Genomic DNA, 22917 nt, shown 5'->3' with positions numbered 1-22917 from the left:
ACTTAGCGATCCTACTGTGCATCCCTAGCCCCAGTACTGGACAGGAATGGTGAAGTTTCTCCCGTATGCTGGTTCTATACAACCATGCGGTGAAGAGAACAAAAAGAAACAAGATTTATCGAATCGAAATCACACTTCATAAGTTCTATATCCATTGCACTCATCAGTCTTCTTCATCGTCCTCGTCTAGTTGCCCTTCAATTCCACTAAGATACTGACTGAATGACGTCACTTCAGGGGTACGTCCTCCTTCTGGCATAAGCATCTATTACGGTTCAAAACCTGCTTAAACTCCTAGAAAATCCCTACCTCCTGCAGCAAATTGGACTGGAGGAGGTAGAAGACCTCTTTGCTCATAATGTCGTAGGTAGTTGCAGAGATGTTTCAGTCGTCTTTCCTTACTACGGCGGTTTTGGAACCAAACCTGCAATGTGTGACTTGTGTGACTTCTTTGCACATCCGATGCAATATAATGTTAAAAACGCACCTGAATAACTCTCATACTCAGTCCAGTCTCAAGGGCTAGCTTCGCTCGAGCGTGTTTCGAAGGTTTTGGAGTTGAAGAAAAAATTCGATTCAGAACATCAAGCTACGACAGGCATTTGTTTTTTTTTTATTTCTAGTTACATGAACAGTAACACGTGAACACACCTGATTCTGTTTTATTGTTGTCCGAGGACCTCTACGCTTAAGAAATTTATTGTCTTCGTCACAGAAATCAGAAAAAGAGTATGAATCGAAGCCGTAACCAAAAGTGTCCACTTCCTAAAAATCTTTAATTGCACACGCAATGAAGGATGAATTGAAAATTTTAAAGTGTTCCAAAACTCCTCAGTTCGAAAAATACCTTTTTAATCTGAAACTCGCTGAACTGTTCTGTCTCGTACCCGCTTGGCTCAGTTGAACAACTGGGAAATGTTGTTGGGCGTTGTTGTTCTGAAATCAAAAATTTCAACGCCTGCTACAACTATTAAAATCAACAACACATGATGAAATTTCCTTTTCTGGAGTTTGGACGACGCGGCGAATTGAAAAAGTAAGGTTTAGCGCAGAACGTTCAACCTAGAATGCGTTTCTAACCTATTCTAGCCTAAGACATTCTGGCTTCGGGTCACTATTCCTGACCTCATGCAAGCCTTTTTATAAGAAGTACAAACGTCAGAGTACGGTAAAGCTTGGCAGAATATCTTAGTGAAAGGATTGTTCGTGTTCGTCGACCATTAACAGAGTTCAAGGACAACAATCGCAAAAGTTTTGATGGAGATTTCTCTCCATAGAGTTAAGGACGTGCTCTACGAATGTAAACAATGAAACCACTAAGCAATCCTTATAGATATACAAAACGGACGGGTAAGGAGATGTCGACTGATCAGTTTAAGGAACGAACCATCTCTTCACACACAAAGGATTGACTGAAGGCAACTTCGGAAAGTGGAGTAGAGCTAGAATTAGATAGACCACTTTTTACAGTTGCAGGACCACGAATCTTTTCTATGCTCTGTCTAAACCACGATTGCAAAGAGTTGCTTCGTCTATTAAGTTGACCACGATTTCACGATTTCTTTGCCAACTACTCCTGAACCCTAACTAGTGGCGGATAGAACGAAAGATCGGAGACTTTCGTCTTTAAACAAGCAAGGGTGGACTCCTCATGGTTTATATGTGTGTTAGATTTACCAATAGGTATAACAAAGTACGTTTCTTCCTCACTTCTCTCCAAAACCTTACACCCGTTCAACAGATTCATAAAGCATGTTGACCATTCTTTTTCCATGCATAAAAGAATGCGTGAACAACGGGGAGTACGGGCGAAATGGTCGAGAAGTGGGTGCGATATCATCTTCTCTCTCTCTTTCAGTATGGATAATTTCCAAATTCGCCTTCAGACCTCAAAATAAAAATCACGCATGCAGTTCAATATCGTGAGAGATCAGCGTTTCGTTTAAGACATCCGCTCTTCATTAAAGGTGAATCAGTCACTATCATTAGTAATACGGGAATACGGGAAATGCGGCGTTCAGATCAATTATAGGATGAGCAAGAATATTTTCGAAGCCAGTACACCTTTCAAAAATAGATGGGTTCAACCTTCTTAGCGAAAGCAATTAATTTCCAATTGGACAGTTTGTTTTTCGTGCATAGCTAAAACTGAATGGAACTAGAGGATCCATGCAGAATTTTTCGATCCAAGCCAAACACTGGACACGACGGCGCAACAAAGTGGTACATGACTTACTTGACTTAATCGGCGGGCTGATGTCATCGCCTGACGCGATTACCCGCATCTTCGCCGAGGTGTGCCGTCCTTGAACACAGCTCTGCCCAACCTTCTCGACCTTCTGCGAGAGCTTGCACAGAATCAATCCATTCGTCGCTATTCCATATTCTGCGAAACCTTACGTCTTGCCTGAACTGCCTATCCACGCCGAGTGTCCTCAGGTCCTCTTTCACCACCCCAGTCCAGAACTTCCGTTTTCGGCCAGGTGGCTTCTTCCAGCTCGAACCCGACAAACTCCTCAAAACACGTTAAACAGGGCGATCTGCCCGTCTCCTTAATATATGACCAAAGAAGCGAAGACGATATACTTTAGCCACTTTCGATGGCGGTGCAAGATGTTGATGTTTTCCACGTGTCATCCGCCGGTATACCACACCAATTTCTACGTAAAGATCTTCATTGTGACATACCCTAGGCCAAAAGTGGCCAAGTAGCCGTCTAAGCAGCTTTCGTTCCGTGCAGTCAAGCCTCTCCATAACCGTTGATGGTGCTGCCCAAGTCTCCGATCCGTACATCATGATGGGGCGAATTGCGGATAGGTAGACTCGCAGGCATTTCGTTAAGGAGTTAAATGCAGAAGTGGCCTTAGCGCATCTTTGCTGAACATCTCTCTCGTAGCTGCCATTGTTCTTCAGCGTTCAGCCTAGGTAACAGAACTCATCGACGAGTTCTATCGGTTGTCCGTCCACCCTGATTCCCGTTCGAGGTCTCGAAGAGATCAACATCTGCTCGCATTTATCAGGTCGTAGGCGTAGTCCATAGGCTGCAGCCAGCTTCCATACAAAGTTGACAACATGTTGAAGTTTCGTACTGCTTTCCGCGAATATAAGGACATCGTCGGCGTACTCGAGGTCAGTCAAGGGGCACCCAGATGGTGCTAAGACAATGTCGGCAGGACACTGGTCGACTGTTCTTCGCATAATGTCGTCGATTGCGAAATTGAACAGAAAAGGTCCTGCCACTGCCCCTTGTCTTACTCCAGTTACCACTTCAAACGGTGTTGTACATCCGGCTGGTGTTCGAACTGCAGCAGTTGTTCGTTGATTCATGTCATCAAGCAAGCGAACGAACTTTCCTGGTACTTCATCGGCGCGGAGCGAGTTGAGAAGACGGCCTCGGTGAGGAGAGTCGAACACGGCTTCAAAGTCTAGAAACGCTGGTTGCATTGGCTTCGAATACCGTTGCCAGATTTCGATCACTCCCCTGACGATGAACACCTGGTCAATCGTAGATCGGCCAGGACGAAAGCCAGCTTGCTCGTCGTGTGTTGTTTCTTCGCGATGTTTAATGAGTCGGTCCAGGATAATGCGCTCCAGTATCTTGTACATAACACGCAACAAAGAGACTCCTCGATAATTCCTGGGGTCCGTGACGGATAACTTCTTGTGGAGGGGAATTATGATAGCTCGTAATCCAGGTTCTTGTAATCGTTCCTCACAGCTATCGCGCAGCCATCTACTTTTCTAATCAGCATCGCCGCAGTACACGGTGTAATTTTCGATGCTGATGACGGGCCGATCCCTCATGCGTGTTTCCTGCAGTGCAGCAAAAGGCACACAGAGATATCGCAGAAGTCTGGATAGAGCGGCTTGTTGGAGTTCACTCGATAGTGTTCGGCAGTTCAGCGTGACGAAACGAATGGTTGTTGCCAAAGATTCCATGCCCCCTTCAGGCAGTTGACCTTTCAGGTTATGGGCTTCGGCGGTGTGCTGGACGACAGCACCTTTTTGCAATGTATGGGAAGCTTTCGCCATATAACAGTGCAGGTTATATAGCTCGTACGTTCCCAATGCGTACACTCGAACGCCTGATTGCGTTTAGTTAAAGCAGGGCCACCACGTGCAGGTAGCAGTCAGACTCGTATACGCGGTACATAATATGCTATTAACTAACATCGAGGTGTGTGGTTTCTTCTTTTGGTGTCAAAGGAAGTCTACTTCTTAGAAAAGGTAGAGAAAACCGTTGACCGGTGGTCTATTTCAATCTAACCTAATTTCTCCAACAGGCTTTCAAAAAAGAAATCGGATAACAACGTGAGTGTAAAAAAAAACAGGTGATGGAAGGAAAAAGAGAAACCAAAGAAAAAGTATGGAAAGGCATTTCGCGGATTTTGTGGAGACGACACGAAAAAAGTCGCTGAATGAGAGTTTCAATAAACAGCGATTTGTTAACGTATGGTTTTGTAGTATTTTCTAGGCAGTAATGTGTTCCGAAAATATTTTGACTTCGTCTTCTGCCTAGTATCATGGTGCAACTTCACTACCTTTCAGTAGTCCTTTGAGTTTGAAAATGCAAGCAAATATTTTCCGAGAACCTAATATTTATTTATTTATTTAATACTTATAAACTAAATTAAAGCAGGTCTCACTGCACAGCCTGCTGTAGATTCGTGGGGATGGTTCACATGATGCAGGACATTCAGCAGACAAGAACACGAGACTTTGCTTTTGGATGACATCTAAGGTTGCGTTGGTTTGTAACTCCTTCAGTATGGGAACTTTCGTTCTGTGATAGCACTGTGAAAAGTTCAAGAATAAAGAGCGCTGACGAAGTCGCACTGACAAAAAACGTTACCAAAAACGAAGCTAGCTAGAGGCAATGAAACAAGAATCCGAGTAACTCAGTTTTCTGGACGCATCTCGTACCTAACAAACAGATTCAAAAGATGAAGTAGAAGCCACGAAATGCTAGGAAATTGTAGGAATATTGTCTGCATTCAGTGCATGCCTAATCTCAAAAAGAACATTACATTTGACATAGTAAACTGTACAAAAGCATGTTTTAAGATGAGAGCCTAGTCGTAGTCGTTCATACCGGTGTCACTCCTAGAACGTTCGTGTTGAAATTTCTATATTCACAGTGTACTTGAACGTTTCCCTGTGTTGAAAAATTGAAAATCATTGTAACATCAGAAGAAGTTAAACTACACCTAAGTAACTTCTTTGGCGAATTCTTTGTTGAATAATGTCTGTCCGCAATAAAAAGTAAATAAGACGTAGTAAGCCAGTATTCCGTTAATTGGTTGTGACCTAAGTCTAACTGCAAGAACAAGAAATAGAGTGCAAAACTAAGTTGTACGGTACGTTTAAAATACCACAAAGAACAGCAAAGCGGTAGCAGCACAGAGAATGCTATTCGGTAGTATCCACTAAACACTTTAAGTTGTGACTTCTATACTGATGAAACGCACCTGTATAGAAATGTTGCATGCACGCGACGCTTTGCGCTGCCTCGTCCACCAGAATCTGCTCACCAGGAGACAGTCGACGACCACATCGAATGCAGGCATGACAATCCACATGGAACACCATACCTGTCTGGAAGAATTCGTGTTGACATTTGACATAGTCATGTACAATGCATTACAAAGAGTCACCAATAGAAAAAACGGTCCAGTGTACCGAAAAAAAAAACCAACTTTTAGCTTGTAGACCATATCAGTGGGGGAAACGCCAAGTTTGCAACCGGAGCATCGATAAGGGCTGCAGTCCCTGTTGAAAGAGATGCATATTAGTAGTGAATTCGAGAAAGCAGTGCTGTTCGATTCTTACTTGAAGTAGTGAGCACTACAGTATAGTTGGCCTTCTTTTTCGTAGCATTTTTCCTGCAGCTGTACATCGCAAACACAACAGCGGATACAGTTCTCATGGTATACTCTTGAGTCGATCTAGAATGTGATCTGGTAGGTGAGAGCCTGCCAAAAAACCCGACTAAAGCGACAATGTAAGCGGTAGGGAAAACCACAAGCACACAGCGTGTTCCACTCACTCTACTCATGTACTTGTCGGTGATTCTATTCGAACATACCCGACATTTACCCTAAACACCCCTCATCGATTACTTCGGTTGTTCAAGGAAACGCTGAAATGAAAACTACTGCCAACCTGGCTGTCATTATCGATTCCAATAGACTCCACCACATGTCCCATGGCAGATAAAGGTGGTTTTGCCTCTGAGAACTCGAACTCGGAATTCATCTACGCAAGGCGTACTGTAGCAGTAGCAGGAAGGGTAGTCCGGGAAAAACGCGAATTCTCCAATCCTCAGCCTCGGGGGCGGTGCGCCGCTGGGCGGTTCCGGCGAATCGCGGGCGAGCTTGAGCATCTGTCACCGTCTGCATTGAATATTAATGTCACACTGTCAGTCGTTTGCATTTTCGACAACTTCTTCGTCCATTCAATTCATTCTCAATGTGACGATGTGAGTGAACGTAATAAAGTTACTGCTAGTGACGTTCCAATGCTGTTTATCTGGCCGAGAGATAGGAACTGCGAAATGTTGCCTAACAAACATTTGTTTTCCCAGGTGGGCACGAAGGAATCTCTTATCCCGCTCGCAAGTCGATTTTGGTGCGTTTGGCCATTGCCAAATTTCGCTCTTTCACCTCTAACTGTAAGATGATAGTTAATAGAGGATGTGCCTGTGTATGACTGTATTTCGGTACATGGCAAAAACGCTTCGACATGAAGCTTGGGATGATTTCAAAAGTTATTTGTTTTAATAGTTTATTACAATTGCAATACATTCGGAATTAATAGTGATGTTAACAAGGTTGTAGTCGGGGGCATGAGGTTTCGCTAGGTCAGGTCGAAAACGCACAAGGTCAACCGAGAATGTCACTTCTCCAGCGTTGATGGATTTTTATCTGAGCTGTTCACGAGGATACGGTCTCTATCTGATACATGTGTTGACCCGAGCAAGTCAGTGTTTAAACTAAAAACACTCAGTAACCTCCAACGATTCTGAATTGAAGTCGAACGCGTTGGGATATTCAGAACAGAACTATTTGGACGCCAAGCTCTTTATCTCTTGTGCTTTTATTGGTAGAGCTAAACAGACGGGCAAACTAAATTTTCCTGCCACAAAGCTCGATTAAGATTAATTGACGAAAGCGATGTGATAAATCAGTTAATTAATATAACCTGTGCGGGGTCAGAGCAAACTTTTCAAAGCATAACTGTATTCGCCACGAAAAAGACTGCGCCAGGCCCCACTGACAATAAGTTTGCCAATTCTTCCTTGAGTGTTTTGACATAGACAAATGTGTTTCCTTCTTCTTTTTTTTTTGGTGCACCATTCATGTATGTGAATAATTAAATAAGTAAATAAATAAATAAATAAATAAGTCTTGACCAGGGAATTGCGCTTGTACTTAAGCAGGCGTTCGTATTATGGTGACATTGTGAAGGTACGACGCTAATTAATGGTTTAGGGTGAGTAAGTGAGATCATTTCTTCTAAAGCTCCTAAATCAACCGTATTTCTCGCTTGCGATTCTTCACGAGCCGTGACAATTCACAGTGCAAGCACGAATGTAAGTGCGCGAACAAATGGCGCCATATCGTAATTCTGAATTATTCACACAACCGCTGCAGAGCTGTGACACCCCTCCTTAGCACGCGATTAGAGCCATTGTGAGCAGTAACAAGTGTATGTTTTTGATCCATGTCATGTGCATGTGCTATGTTTTATTCATATTTAATAGTCCTCCTAAAGCTTAAAATAAGTCACTGAACAAAAAAGTGGTCATAGCTTTGCTTTTCTTTTCAGGACTCGGGATGTTGTGTCGATAGTAACAGCGACGAAAACACTTTAATACAAATTCGAGAGTTACAGGTGTTATGAGTATTCATATCTTCAGTTTATACGAAGAAGCAACTCCTTGCGCTAGGACGAGACATGAAACCCACTCTCACGCGTTCACCTCATTACAAACTAAATGGTTGCTTGGTTAGGTGAACTGAGATCTCTGATTCCTTTACTTGTAGGAATCCCGCGATCTTGGTGCTCTTCTAAAAAACCACACCAACTAGTAGGAAAACGTTTCAACATTGGAGGTAGTGCAAAAGTGCGACTTTGCTTGAATCTTGACACAAGGATTCCTTTCTTTTACCATTAGGTGGTGCACAAAATCGAGATCGCTAACGGCACTTTATTTCGACTAACGTTTCAAAGTAGCCGCCTCCTTCAAGGAAAGTCAAAGACATTTCTGATGTTTCCTCCTAAACACATCATCACAACACAAATTACTATTCAACAGGCCCGTAGACTAAGAACAGGATCAGAGAATTTGAAATGATTACCATTACCTCAGTGTTCGTGTGACTGTCAGCGATGCTGGCATACCAGCGTGCGGTAGGATTGGACTGCTAGTAATAAGTAGGGTGCCACCCACATCTCCACTTGCATCCATTCCCGTTGGTCAAAACCGGCAAAAAGTCGTGGTACAAGACAAGCTCGTTGGTCGTGGGAGATGCACTCTTCCCTTCTACTTATTTCTGGCGTTTTGGCCGTTATTCGAATCATAACGCACCTAACGTTTTATGATTTCCAGTTTGTAGAACGACATCGAAACAACTGTGCCAAATGGATGGTCTCCTACGCTATGAGCTCCACGCTCCAGCCGAATCGCACATTCTTTTTCATGCCCTGTAGATGTTCTTTGTTCCCTATAGAAGCCGAATGCGGAGTGGACTGTTGATGTACTGCTCTCCACATATTTGACAAGCGATAAACTAAACTGCACCCAACGTCGTAGCATCTCCGCTACTACCGATGGACATACGGCTCAACTAGGATATATGTGTTAGACGTGTGCGATTGCAGATTCAATTTCGGACCAGCTGCTTCCAAATCTTGTGAGAGCCTTTCACACAACTCTGACGTAGCCCTCGAAACCACATTTTCGCACACATCCTCCTTGAGCACCTCGACCTACCCCAAAAATGTCAACGCTAGTTCGCAGTGATCGTCAGAAGGACCAAAACGGCGTTATAAGGATAGGATGGATGCGGCTTATTGGAAAGCTAAAGCTTCCATTAAAGTCAGTTTCCGATAAAACGTCTCAATATGAGTAGAGGGACCGTGACTCCATTGCAGTGTTTATGTAGCTGCTTTTCAAACCGCTCCACAACTAATGGATAAAGGGATCGCAACCGACGGTGGGCAATTACTCATAAAACGGCGTTTGCAAAGTGATCACAGGGCGTTCATATATTTGTAGCAGAATGTTTCTGTTGCAAAGAGCTGGATGTAAAAAGAAGAGCGTACAGTGCCTAACAACTATCCACTAGTGGAGAGATCCAAAGCCGAAAAATTCCTCTTTGCGCTGGCTTTAAGAGCAACGCTTGGAGCAAAAAAGCAGGAAGACTTCTTGGGAGAGATTTCGCAAGAGTTTGGAACTTCTGCAAGTTCAAACAACAATTTTCGCGCTCTGACGATCTTATCACATTGAAGTTTCACAGAAAGATCATATTTTCGATCATCATCATGTGAAAGAAGCTGGCAATAGGACTAAACGGGTACCAGCCGATTTGCTTGCGGTCGTACAACGAGTTTCTCAATAGTTTTTTGCTCAACAAATAATTCGAAGAAGGACGCCCTTCGGAAAAACCCGAGGCACGTTGCGTCGAAATGGATAAAAATTTTGAGAAACGAATGCACAAGCTACATCACTATAGTCTCATCGCAACACCCCAACACTGCTGCTGTTGCGGTTGAAATAAGAAGCAGTTAAAATCAAAGTGGGACCAGCGGTGCCCAGCAGTCACAGCGGACAGTGACAGTGGTTAGCGATGAATTTAAACTCGATTGGATCTGGCGCCACCGCTTCGGTCCGAGCATAACCGCATACCCAACGGCACCAAACCTCAAGTCATTTTCATCCGACTAATGTCCACGCTCTAAAAAAAGTTGCAAACAATCGTTGTCAAACGAGTCCGATCTGGCTCATGCGACGCGAATCGGCTGCAATCAAATACATTCACGCTGGCCCATTTGAAGCCATCACCCCACGAATCTGGCAAGGCCGGTTTCAGGTGGTTTCAGCCTATACGGGATCGTAGATTATGGGAGGAAGGTAATTCTGTGTATTCCTTCCCAATTGCCGTAAAAAACGGCATCCGACTGAACATCCAAGGAACATTGAACGCCCGATTGCGAAATTAGCTCAAATTACGTTGTCTTCCAAGCTATCTTCTGCTTGATGTAATCAATAGCTGTTTGATGTAATCATTAGCAAAATGACGAGAATGTGTTATCGCTCTCCCAAATATACTACTTTCCATGTGCTGCTGCGGGTCAAAACGGTGTTTTTCTTTAACACCGTTTCTTCGTGGAGCGTGTTTTCAATACGCTATATACAATTCACAATTATAGAATAGTAAACAGCTACGATTTTCTGCAAAGGTATCATCAGCAACTCCATTGGTATGAAATTTCTAATTTTAATTCAATTGATTCCCAATTTTAGTTTCTGATGTAAACATTTGTCATTTCAAATCGTGCACTCCTTGCTAAAAGCTTGCTTCCTTGTTGCTAAAAGCGGACCAATGACTTCCAGCGCTCGATGCGAGTATTCCCTCGTCCTTGAATGTCTAATACTGCAACAGCTGCTCCGGGTACGCTGTCACTCCTACTAAATAGGCCTGTTGCTGAGCATATGAACATTGGCATTTTTGGCAGTGAAAAAACCTGTTGCTTGTTCAGTTCCATGCTTACTGAAGTGAATATCATGTCATCATGAAAGTGAAGAATTACGATTTTTCAAACTGAGATTCGAATTTGGGGTTTTCGTTTCTGGACTATCTGCAGGCGTTAAGAAGGTTTAGGCGATTTATTTGTATTTCTAGTTGTTCCCCAGAATTTCGTGAGAATGATGGAGTGTTTCGTGAGTATTCAGCAACATAAAACTCAACTGAGGTATATGAAGGAAACTGAAGGGATTGGTAATAAAATGCAAGAGATTGAAATTACAGATGAGACTTGAACAACCTTTAACGGTCAAAATCTTTGGCTCTACCTTCTAATAAGTTTGATTCTTAATGAAGCGCACGCCATTTCGTATTACTTCATTGTTACTACGGCTTTTTTCCATTGCACTTTTAGTCTATAGAAGCGTCTGTGATCAAAGCTACAAAAACTTATATCCGAAGCTGTTGGTACGATTCAATTCGTTCACAGAAACTGATTCTCTGAGAAATTAAGCGTTTGGAAACAATCCCAATGTTATATCATTTCGGAAAATTTCGTATCTACATCATGTAAACCAACTAATACTCATTCAAGACTATATATATATATATATATATATATATATATATATATATATATATATATATGTATATATATACATATATGTATATATATATATTCCATTTCCGGGTGATTCCGTCCATTTCTTCCTAATTGCCGTAAAAAACATCCCGTAAGATGCGGCAAAGGCTGGAGGGGGGGGGGCAAGGTCCCAAGGCTGGCGCGCTCCAGTCGAACCGCTTGCAGAAAATAGTGCGCCAGAACGCCTGAAGGCGTATCTTCTGGGCCGTTTTTTACGGCCCAGAAGAAAGGGACGGATTTGCACCCTCTCTCCGTAGTCTCCCTTCCCGTATATGAATACTCTACCTGAAATCTGCACCACCTCAGATTCGTGGGGTGATGCCTTTAAGATCTGAGTTAAAGTTGTGTGAGGTTAGTCCCTATTCCTTTAAACGAAAAAAGAAAACGATTTCTAACCAATATGTGGAGACCGAGACACTGTATTCTACGTTAGGAAGACTTGCAAAACCCTAAATCTTTCAGAGTGTCGCTGACAACGTCAATCTTACCTGAAGCAGAGGAAAACGTCTGATTCCCACGGATTCAGGTTAGGCTTTGCTTTCACAGCTAAACAACAAAGTCAACAAGTAAAAACCTGTGATCCATGCTATTTCGAAACACCGGCGTCGGTCACCCACAGCGACTGCATGTCTTCCAACGAGAGATACAGATGCTACGGGTAGCCTATGCCAAGGTGTAGTGGACAACAAAAACGGAAAACACGACCACGACCCACCAGCGACCCAATGACACTGTGATACTTGCCAAAAAGCAGTATAACAGCTACATCGGGTTGCAGGGAGAAAACGACACACATATTCTTGGGCACATTCACAAAGCCCTCCAGGTCGTACATCATGTGCAATGATCAATCTAAGGCACTGCACAATGGGCACGCCTTGAGGGCAACCAAAAAACAGACAAGGGAGTAACCCTGAGCGTTACTCTCTGCCACCAACGCCGAGTAACAGTCTAGTCATGAGCCTCAGCCAGGACCAGCCAGTCACCCGGGAGCGGTGAGCAGGAGCGTCAACGCATCCCCAGGCAGTGGCACAATATCAGAAAACGCACGATGGAGAACACCTCCCCTGACGAACAGCATGCCAACAACGTAGGAAGAACTAACGAGGCCAACTGATCGAAGCCTTTTATATCATTTCAGTGGGGGCGGAGTCAGAGTTCCCGCGCAAGTCCTGTACGAGTCGCCTCGCATGGAGTGGCAATGATTGCTTCGGGTACTCAATCAGGCGATATTTCCATATCAATCGAGATGGATGACAGGGTTTGGATGGAGAAATGGATCAGATGTAGTGTAGAGGAACCGAACCGAACTGCCGACTGTGCACCCGATCATCGCATGCGCGATCTCCACCACTTTGCCTTTGATCTACGACAATGTGGCGGTGCATTGATTCACGCCGCCCGTTGAGATCAATCAATTTCATTTCGCCGACAATACTGAGCCTTTCCTGACGATGTCGATAATTCGTTGAATGGTGATCTATAACTCTTCTTCTGACTTTTATAAACACTTCAAACAGGCTGCAAGAATTTCCCCTGTAAAGGTAGTGCTGCTGCAAGATGGGTTTCTCGTCGATCTAAAAGTTACTAAAAGACAGAGTGGAATTTCATGGAAGCAGTGTTTTGAAATTTGTAATAGTGTGACGAATTCAAAACCATCGCGCAACGACGGAACTCTAATATGTCCAATGTGGAATCCTTTGCAGTTGCTAGTGTTATTTTGAAAATAGGGGAAATAGTGTTCACATGTGCATAATGTGGAGTTATTTGCAACGTCAATAAAGCTTAGAACCAACAATATTGGTTTCATGTGCTCATCTTACTTCAAGCCCTGATCAGATCCCGCGAACCATCAATCGAAATTTTCCGTTTAATGTTCGAGAGGGATTTTGCATATAGCTACAACTCTTGTTATCTACTACATGAGTATTGACGAACTTAACCAGAGATGAAAAAGTAAAGTAAAAAAGCTATGCATAATAAGAATCTTGTAAAGCTCAAGATTCTGTACTCTCAGTTGGTAACTTTATGAGAAAGAAAACAAAACCAACATCATGTCACGTTGAAATTCTTGAAATTTCGAAGTATTGACTAAACGAAGTGAGAATGTTAAAAGAATAAGTGAGAAGTGCTTGACAGGTGGACTGAAATAGAACATGCAACATCCATCGTTCCGTTTCTGACTTCTATTTTAGTTGCGGTAATCGATAAAATTGATGTCACATACCGTTTGTCTATAAGTGCCAACGGGAAAACGTGAAGTGTTATGTTTCTTCTCTGTTGGTGCCAATGGCTACACTTATGGACGTTCTCGTGTTCTAGGTCATTTGCTCTCGGCAAATAATGTGCTGTCATGTGAACGGGTTACAGTTAGATAGAAATGCGACATGTACACAAATAATCCACAGAAATTATCCATCCCCACTGTACGAAAACATGTATTTCCTTACGTTCCAAGAACACTGAAATACTGTAACGAAAACACTTCTGCAACATCAAGCTGTGAAACTATATATAGTGTATGACCGTAATAATGGACTAGACATAAGTCACACTGGACATTTCGGGAAAAATCCTCCGAATCCGCCTTATCCCTATCACAGAAAAGCAAAACTGCTTGGGTTTACCATCAGTCATCGTCAACCATTTTGTTATTTTATATGTTTATTATATGTTCGAAATGTTTATCAACACCCGTAGAAATTCATATGCTATACAATTGAGAAGAAGCTTGCTTTTCTCTACATAAGAAAGATCTTCAAACAAACTGAAGGAAAGTAAAGCCATAACCCTGTGTTTATAACAATAACGAGCACAACGGAACAGCAGAACTGAAAGTAATAAAATATCACTGAATGATGAGGTACGTAGAAATTTCAACCACCGGAATACATGTGACAAATACTTTAAGAGATAATGTCGACACAGGCAAGGAACTGAAGCCGTAAGCAGGTACACAAAACAGCACAAAAGAAACATAGTCCATTCGCGCATTTCAATGTTTTGCAACCCGTCTCTTCAAAACTGAGGTTAAGCAAATAGGATTATTATGGGCTCGTGAAATATTACGAAGAAAATGTGTCTGTCAAGAGATGAGCTTCAAAACGAGTGAAGAATGTAACTGAAACATTGAGAAAATGTGCAACATTGAGACATCTTGGCCAAAAGTACATGTACCATATGCATATGTATGTATATATCGACATTGAAAGAATAACCGACAAGTCTGAACTGCACTATCACAGCCCTTCCTTCCGAACTGCGTTGGAGCCGATATGAACTGTAGATTTCAACAAGTTAGACAACTCAGGGATAGCGTGAGCAGTGCTGTTCAACGGGTGCGTGTTGGCTCGGCACAAAGCATGGTCACGGACATCACCCCAACCGCCATTCTCCTTTGAAGGCTTTGGCGAGCGCCTCGAAACCTGTAGCAGTGGTACGCAAAACCTGACCTGATGTTCCGCAAATGTATTATGTGAAAAAGAGGAATATTTCAAAAAAGTTTTCCTTTTTCTACTGAGGTAAAGTCAAATCGACGTTTTTGTTCTTCTGATAAATGCAGTAGTTGTGATTGAGAGCTGAATACGTCAGTTTCGATTTTTAATTCTTGCAAATGTCACAAATCACCAGATTATGCTGCGAACAAGTTGGTGAAATGTAGATAATGTAAGAGTTTAGTACAGGCAAATATAAAGCGGAGAGGTTTTACGACAAAATAAGCAGACAAAGGCTAAGTAAGCTCACTAAATTCTTTAGTTTATTCACACTAAAATGGATTTGATGCGATGCACTAGTGCTTGCTGAATATCTACAGAAAATTGTCAGCTTTTACCTAGCAAGTTGTTCATCCGAGTATTCGCTAATCATGAAGCAAAGAAGAATGAGAACTACTTGTTGACGAAAGAAAGAAATAGTAGCACCTTTTTCCGATTTTCAGTAGTAATTACTATATGGTCAAAAAGAAAAAAATGAAATATGGTAAAATAAGTAAAGTAATAATAAAGATAATCAATATAATAAAAATAAAAATATAACGATTGAGAATGATCAAATCCTCGTGACCCAAACAAGGAGAATTACTAAGTATTTCTAGTTTGGGCAGAACTTCCAACTTTTAACATGTTACGTATTGCATGTTCCGCTCAAAAAATTGTGCTAAACAGATTGAAGACAAACGATACACTCTTAGCAACATTATCAAATCATCATTATGAACATGGTGATTTGAATCGTATATTCTTAAGCTCGAAGTGTCACGTGGGTGTTTCGCCCTCGCATATTATTAGTTTTTGCAACGCTGTGCGCCTTCATACGCCATCACAAACCCAGCTGATGATCCAGCAATCCGCCGATAGGACCTTTCGATGCCTAAGTTTGCAATCTGGTGCTTACTATTGTTGCTTAATAATTCATTCCGAAGCGGAAAAATATGAAGATAGCGTCAAAAAAGGAGCATTCAGAGTTTGTGAGAAAGTGGAGGCCCAATTCTCCGCAATGTTACTTAAAAAAGCTTTTGTAACTGGTCTCATTCTAGCTCTAACAAGAATAGGAAGAAGTTTGTATTAGATTGATCTTTACTTATTACAACTCTTAAAAGAAAAGGACTCAAAGTACTTTTTTAGAATATTAGATATATCATTTTTCAATATTCAGTTCGAAGTCTACATAAAAAAGAATCTTGTAGCAACTAGCGCATAAAATTTTGGGGAACTTGTAATTGAAACAATCAAATTGTTTGAATATGCGCTAGTCATTCTCTTCTTCTTTCCTTATATATTAAGAGAAAAAAGAATAATGAAAACATACATCTGTAACAGTAAGTCGGGAAGGGAAAAGAAGATTTGCGTGTTTCGTCATGATGTCACGAGCTGAAGCGTACGCATTATGAGCATTACACCTGAAACACATGTGTCGTTACCACAAATGTTGGAATGCAGTGAACTTTTCAATTCTTCCAACCTGTGTGTGTGCATACCACAGTCTCCTATATGAATCACTCGCGGACTCTTTGTGAAAATCACTCTAAACCGTTCAGGAAGACACTTGACAACGACCTTCAACGAATTTTGAAGTGAAATAATGATGAGTAAGAAGCAAGAGGAAATATGAAAAATACCTGCATCAAAGACCAGTCCCAATTGTAGTCATCGTATTTACAGAAGAGCTAAAAATTGAAAACGTTAGAAGGAATTCAAAAGGATAATGTCAGCAATATGATTTGGAAAAAAAACAGATATACAGTTAAATGAATAATTCCAGACATTTAATTTCTTTTAAAAGATCAAACAATTTTAAAAGAAAAAGCAAATAGGTCGAAACAGCTCATACCATTAGCTTATCTCTTCGAAAAACGCAAAGGTTCATATTGAGATTGAAAACTTGTTTGGAATGGTTCAGAAGAATAGAATGTGAGGAATGCAGTTAAGCACCTTCATGCAGCAATTTGTGTGGATGGGTTGTGGAAATGACTTACAAGCCCAATCTTCGTAGTTTTTGCGCACAATTAATATAATGCATCAAAGTAACATTTGAACACAAAGTAACACAAAGTAGTAACATTTGTGAACAGTGCACTGGTTCTAATCCTCTATAGCGATCGCCTATAGTGCAAAGATGACTAGGACAAACAGAACAGTCAGGAGGCATCGTGGTCTCAGGCTCAGATAGCTTATAAAAATTCACGAACGGAATAAACAACAAGATTTCGGTTTAGAGCCATACCTCAGCACAGTTTTTAACTTTCATCCACGTTTCGCGTCGAAATGCCATACCCATATTATGTTTCGAGCTGTACCATGGATGAGCACCGAGTTTAGCTATGTTCGTCCCATAACTTGTGAACGATTTGAGGTAGGACCCCAGTGAAATTATCTCACACTTATCACAGTACCTAAAAATCTTATAGAAATAAAAAAAGACAGGTGTTAGAATTAGAATACGAACTTCCTAGATCTACAGACTATATCTTGCAGGATCTTGTAGGATGAATGTTGCAGGAACATTTCAAAGAAAGAAAAACCAGTTCGAATTACAGGATATTGGAAAAAAAGACAGAGAAGATACTCACTCTTTTCGGTTCTGTATTATTATATCGAGTACATGAAGGGCATCAGGAGCCAAGTAGTGATCTTCCTCTAGTAGGAGAACCCATGGATCAGACAAATCGTAACGGTCATAGACGCCATCAAACACATAGTTCATCTGAAACCAATTATTATACAGACATTCTATAGTTGGCCGCTTTTATAACGTCCCAATGAATCATTCTGAGACACGACACAGCTACAATAATAAAGAATGACGGAGAAGACCTCTCAGATCTAAAAGGGAGATTGCCACGTGGCCGAAAGTGGAATCTCTAAAATGGGATATGGAAGAGCGACGAAAGCAAGGTTTCTGAATGGTAAATGTCTTTGAAGATGCGGACAATTCCATCAGGCAATAACATCCTCTCGACAATCAAGTTACACAGTTCAGTGAAGGAGAGTGAAAACAAGAAGACCAAAAAGAGAAATAGGACTTCCTCTCCCAGATCCAAAACTGGAGCAAATCTCAAAAAACCACCAAAAATGCAGCCGACCAAAAAGAGGTTTTGCTTGATGAAACGTAAACATGCTAGTACTGGGGTGACGCAAAAAACTCCCAGCAGAGACTGCATGTCTAATTACCATTACATGATAAGCGAAAAATTTAACTTACTTCTATTCTGAATGTAACCAGATGCAATTCCTTCTCAGTTCAGAGTCAAATAAGTTAACAACGCATTTATCCTCTATATAAAAATATCGTAAATTTAATGCACAGTAATACGACAAACCTTCCACCACCAGTGATGCTTGATTTGAGTGATCTTCGCAACGCGGTAATTTCCATATTTGTCTGGATTTTCGAAGTTCTGACAGCGAATTGTCGACGCTCTGAAATGTTTATTGAACACATGCATCCTTTATGAAAAATGCAGTGAGACTCACGCTTTCTTTCCTATCCTTTCGGGACAATCTTTTGGATCCTGCCCAGGAAAAACATGTGGAAACAACTGCATGTTATAGGGATAATATATTTGGAGGACCTTAACATTACATCGAACAATTCTGCTTTGGTTCGATGAACATGACTACTAACGACAAAGTTTAAAAAAAGGAATACAAACATAAAACATAAAGACAAAGACAGAACTTACTCGTGCAAAGGTGATATTCCTTATCATTTCATTGACTGGAGCAACGTTTATATCATGACTAAACACCAACAAAGCCTCCTCTATACCTTGTGCGCTGCGGAGTGAATCGATAAGGTACCCAAGATAGGTGGGCCGGTTGTGAACCTTAGTTCCGATAATTAGAATTAAAAAGATTAAAGTCTTGCGCAAAGACAGGGAAGAAAAGCGAGAGAAGTACAAGCAACCGTAGTATTATTAACAACTAACCTGGATAACAATTACGAATTTCGCATTTTCGATCGGGCCAAATCTTGCGAGGTTTAGAAGTTCGAAATTTTCGTTGAGAAAATTCACTGATCCTACTATATCTTGACCGGATATAGTTAAATTCGTATTCGCATCTATAAATGAGGTGGTACTAGATGTTAGTGGCAATAAAATAATTAAAAACCAAAACGAAAATAAGTATTAAAGAAAACTTAATATGAACTCACTATGGAAAGGCCAAAGTGATATGTCCTGCTCACTTCCATAATCAGTGTTAGAGTCGTTAGCTAAGTCCGCCTCCATATCGTTTATTACGCGCAGATGAACATCAGGAACTGAGGGAAAAGAAGGAGTGTCCAACAGAATACTGTCCGAAGATGGCCCTTTCATAATAACGACAAAGAATCCAACCTGGAATCGAGAATGTATTGGGCTCAACGTCTGAGGTAAGTTGCGATTTAAGGAAGCAAGTGAAGAAATTCGAACCAAACATATTGAAATGACTATATTGAGAATCCTGTGCCCACGGCGATGGAGCATTTCACGATATCCGCGTGAATTGAAGAGGTTTGCTTGGTGGCACCTCAGCCTGTATCCGAAAAATCCCCTCAGCCTCTGAAATAAGAATCCAATCGCGGAGCCAAAAAAGTGTTTTTGGAGAGAAGAAAAGGAAACAACGGCTCACAATCTGATTAAACACTACGTTCGCATACCAACAAAGTGATTTGGAAGATGTACTCGAACATAAATTCTAAATGTCTCGCGCGCGACGTCGCAACAACTCGCGTCGAAATCGAACAGTTGGGGACACGAGCATGGCAACTAGCTGATATCGAGTCGAATTACTAAAGTCTCAGAAGAATTGTGAGAAAGCAGCACCCATGAAGGGCACAGTTCCGTAGGGGAAAATTACTAGTGCGAATGAAAAACGTCATTTAAATCGCGCCCTGTTCATGAAGGATAATTTTCCTATCCAAAAATACCATCTATACAATAAAGTTACGAAATTCGCCCATGTGGGACAATTGCTTATTTGAGAGATTGAACAAACAGCTTGGTCACTATTTGCCCAGAACAAAAAAATCTAGTCAGTATGCCTCCTAACTGCAAACTTTGGCGTTTCACCCTTCGACGATATATACACTGCAAATATCAGAAAATGCAAATTTCTCCCTTCTTCAACATTCTTAATAGCCAAATTGATGGAAACCACGGAATCGAGCTGCTTCCATATAACTAAACTACATCGCTTTATCACCGTTTCACCTTATAAGCACAATACACCGTTTTATCTCGTCGCGTCATCTCATCGGGACAAATGTTTTAACTGAGAGATATTCTACGTATCAATAAATTCTACTATTGTATTGCTATTATTGAAGAAGGCATTGCAGTTGGAGGAATGCGAAAAACGAGGATTTGTGGAATTACTGCGCGGTATTTGGCTGAGATGGATTCTGCAGCAAATCTGCTTTTCTGGGTGATTACATCGTGTACGGGCAGTTGTGCAAGCAGCGCAAGCCAACAGCGTTCTTTTAGGAGTAGGTGAGCAACGATACGCAAATACATAAATGCGGTTGGTTAGGCTGGAGGCCAGTGACGCGTTCATTACATCCGCGGTCTTTCTTTGCTTGACACGAACCTTCTGCGCTTTATGCTCTGTACAAAGTCGAACGTGCTCTGCGAGCAAAAAGATCAACACAACTGTTAGCGCCTCTCATCGCTCCGGCTCAGATGAGTTTTCTCACGCATACTGGCCATTTTATCCGTAAGTCACATTCGGCAGGCGTAAAATTAGTGGTAACATGACGACGCGACGCGCGATGTGGCTCGGTGTGCACCGTGCTCTCTCTATGGTAGGAGCGAAATTCCTCGAACCTCCTTCCTTTTTGTCCTGCTTGGTGACTTTTCGTTGGTTTTTTTTCGTTGTTCAAAGTGAATAAGTAAGATTAGATAGTCTTAGTAAAGTCTTTCCCATGAATTTTGTCTGCTCTGCACATAGAACGCCTCTGAGGTCTTAGTTTGTAGGAGTTCATTTCATGTAATGTGGATTTTTGCATGATTTTATCTTTCATAGTCGTGAGACAAAGAAAGCATTTCCGCTAGTTCAACAGTTTATACAGGTCAAAGACCTCAGTTTGAAGGAATTGGATTCCAGCCACACTTGTGAAACTGTGGATTGTTCCGATGTCGGAACAGATGTTTTATAATGTTTATGGTATCATGTTGTTCCCTCCTTTTCGCATCATATGCAAAGGATTCGGTCTGCCTGTGGACATTGTTGCTTTATTTATGCGTCAAATATAGCCGACAATTTCAGTTTTAGGATCTTAAGATTTCCTATGACTGCGATTGCAACAAATTCTAATCACGCGAAAGGACCAAAAAAGTGGACTAAATTTAATCCCTACAGAGATCTCAGAGGCTTTCTAGAAGCAACACAAACGACAAAACTAATGGGAGAGGACTTTGGCCAGACTATGTAGTCGTATTCATACTCTATTATGCAAAAAGGTGATGAGAAACTATGAAAAACATACCATGCGAAGAAATAATGAAGAATTACAGAAAACAAAAGGAAGAGAGGTCTGGGCGGTTTTTCCCATACTGTAGAGGAAGCTTAGTGTACTCCTTCAACGAGGACGCTCTGCCTCAAAACGGTACAACACGTTCCACGCCGACTGTAATGCTTCAGTTCCCAACGTTGGTGTGGAATGTCAGGGGACACTAACGCTAGCTTTCTTATTATGTAAATTATTTGGCTCCTAGACACAGAAATTCTACGGACGTACCATCCTGTACTATACTTCCGAAAAGGGGTGAGCTCGGTGGCAGGTTCTGCCGTTGGAAGAGTTCTGATCGTGATTTAGTAAGCTACGGTCGGCATTTTGCGCTAATCATTGCGGCAGAACAGCTTCTCTCGGTTTTGCTGAGAATACCAGAAAATCGTGAATCTTGCAAAAAGAGTCCAGAAACTTCATCAAACTTCCATCCAAGTTTAGGTTTTTCACTCATGGTCAAGCTTTTTTTTTGATAAGTCTGTACTTTGGCCCCATATAATATCGCATCCTAAAAATAAGCAAGCCATTGGGGTCATCTCACGCATTTGAAGGGAACCTACCACACAGTTGGAAAATGTTTTTATTCTAGGAGCGATCTTGCTGCTCAGCTCTTCAAATTTCAATCCGAAGAATTAACTGGTAACCACATCGGACACCAAGCGATCTCATTTGCCTAGATCAATTGTGTGTGGTGATCTTTGACCATTGATCAGCGGTCGATATCGACTCTGACATCCGATGTACTAGATCGTCGTGCCTCAAATCTGAATACATCTGAGAACTGCTTTTATCATTCTCCAAGCTTGGAAATAACTGGGTAGGGTGAATTGAGAGTTTACCGGGTTGTACTTTGTCCCATGTAATAAATAGTGCGCGTATATGCGGCGATTGTGCGTGCGTCGGTGAATGTGTTAGTAAACAACTGCATTGGAACAGTAGTAGTACAACGCCTTTAGGTGTTCGGAGAGAGGTCGCGACGGTTTTCGGCGCCTGCTTGGCTCGGTAAGCACAACACAACCATCACAATGGACCGCTCACTTAGTTATTCGCGGTCGGTGCCGAGTGTTTCAGCAAATTCACTTTCTTTTTTTTGCCAGTTCACTTCTGCGAACCAACTCCACTTTAAGATTGGCTGAACCATTCATTAGTAGAGTATAGCCTGGACTGCTCTTTATTGAATACTGGAGACATGTATATTCGGCTCAAAACGACATGAAGTACGGTGCGTTGCGTAACCGGCTGCGGTCGAAGCAGCAGGTGGAAACAGCGGTTGGAATCGGGGTGGCACCGTCGTGAACTGCCGCAATGGGTGCTAGCAAGAATTCCTCCACAATCCTAACTGCTGCGCTCCAGTGCTAGTTGACCCATTAGCAGCAGCGGCTTACGAGAGGAAGGTATGACGCATTTAGTCGCGTGAGAAAGTAGTCACGTAATTACGTTCGTTACCGTATCCATGAGACACCATGTAAAAACGGTGATGAAAACTACTAGAAATAAGAGAAAGAAGCTGATACATAAATACTGCCACTGGTGACAGTA

General features: G+C 41.8%; 4 protein-coding genes across 8 annotated transcripts; all 4 read right to left on the bottom strand.

Annotated features, from left to right (window-relative positions):
• Positions 1 to 163: 163 nt before the first annotated feature.
• RB195_002558 (uncharacterized protein) lies at positions 164 to 2796 on the bottom strand (the record flags this gene model as incomplete). Of its 3 annotated transcripts, XM_064199874.1 has the most annotated exons (8): positions 164 to 252; positions 310 to 424; positions 488 to 589; positions 652 to 765; positions 848 to 936; positions 2237 to 2386; positions 2452 to 2515; positions 2587 to 2793. In XM_064199874.1, the coding sequence occupies 8 exons, from the start codon at positions 2791 to 2793 to the stop codon at positions 164 to 166; spliced, it is 930 nt and encodes a 309-aa protein (XP_064055754.1). The 3 variants fall into 3 exon arrangements, with proteins under 3 accessions (XP_064055754.1, XP_064055755.1, XP_064055753.1); XM_064199873.1 differs by lacking the exons at positions 2452 to 2515; positions 2587 to 2793 and having other exon boundaries at positions 2237 to 2285; XM_064199872.1 differs by lacking the exons at positions 164 to 252; positions 310 to 424; positions 488 to 589; ... (1 more) ...; positions 848 to 936; positions 2237 to 2386 and having other exon boundaries at positions 2417 to 2551; positions 2689 to 2796.
• A 120-nt stretch (positions 2797 to 2916) lies between these two features.
• On the bottom strand, positions 2917 to 3606 carry RB195_002557 (uncharacterized protein; the record flags this gene model as incomplete). Its single annotated transcript, XM_064199871.1, has 1 exon — positions 2917 to 3606. The coding sequence occupies one exon, from the start codon at positions 3604 to 3606 to the stop codon at positions 2917 to 2919; it is 690 nt and encodes a 229-aa protein (XP_064055752.1).
• A 135-nt stretch (positions 3607 to 3741) lies between these two features.
• RB195_002556 (uncharacterized protein) lies at positions 3742 to 6255 on the bottom strand (the record flags this gene model as incomplete). Of its 2 annotated transcripts, XM_064199869.1 has the most annotated exons (6): positions 5208 to 5317; positions 5469 to 5595; positions 5697 to 5769; positions 5830 to 5945; positions 6047 to 6097; positions 6163 to 6255. In XM_064199869.1, the coding sequence occupies 6 exons, from the start codon at positions 6253 to 6255 to the stop codon at positions 5208 to 5210; spliced, it is 570 nt and encodes a 189-aa protein (XP_064055751.1). The 2 variants fall into 2 exon arrangements, with proteins under 2 accessions (XP_064055750.1, XP_064055751.1); XM_064199870.1 differs by lacking the exons at positions 5208 to 5317; positions 6047 to 6097 and adding an exon at positions 3742 to 4085.
• Positions 6256 to 14630: 8375 nt separating this feature from the next.
• On the bottom strand, positions 14631 to 22152 carry RB195_002555 (uncharacterized protein; the record flags this gene model as incomplete). Of its 2 annotated transcripts, XM_064199868.1 has the most annotated exons (14): positions 14631 to 14816; positions 16198 to 16288; positions 16351 to 16445; positions 16508 to 16555; positions 17113 to 17281; positions 17459 to 17592; positions 18209 to 18308; positions 18363 to 18460; positions 18572 to 18715; positions 18818 to 18951; positions 19045 to 19228; positions 19304 to 19432; positions 19503 to 19554; positions 22082 to 22152. In XM_064199868.1, the coding sequence occupies 14 exons, from the start codon at positions 22150 to 22152 to the stop codon at positions 14631 to 14633; spliced, it is 1635 nt and encodes a 544-aa protein (XP_064055748.1). The 2 variants fall into 2 exon arrangements, with proteins under 2 accessions (XP_064055748.1, XP_064055749.1); XM_064199867.1 differs by lacking the exons at positions 19503 to 19554; positions 22082 to 22152 and having other exon boundaries at positions 19304 to 19357.
• Between the last annotated feature and the right edge of the window lie 765 nt (positions 22153 to 22917).

This window comes from Necator americanus, chromosome IV, assembly GCF_031761385.1.
Source record: "Necator americanus strain Aroian chromosome IV, whole genome shotgun sequence".
NCBI lineage: Eukaryota > Metazoa > Nematoda > Chromadorea > Rhabditida > Ancylostomatidae > Necator > Necator americanus.
This window is presented reverse-complemented; position numbering and strand designations above follow the sequence as displayed.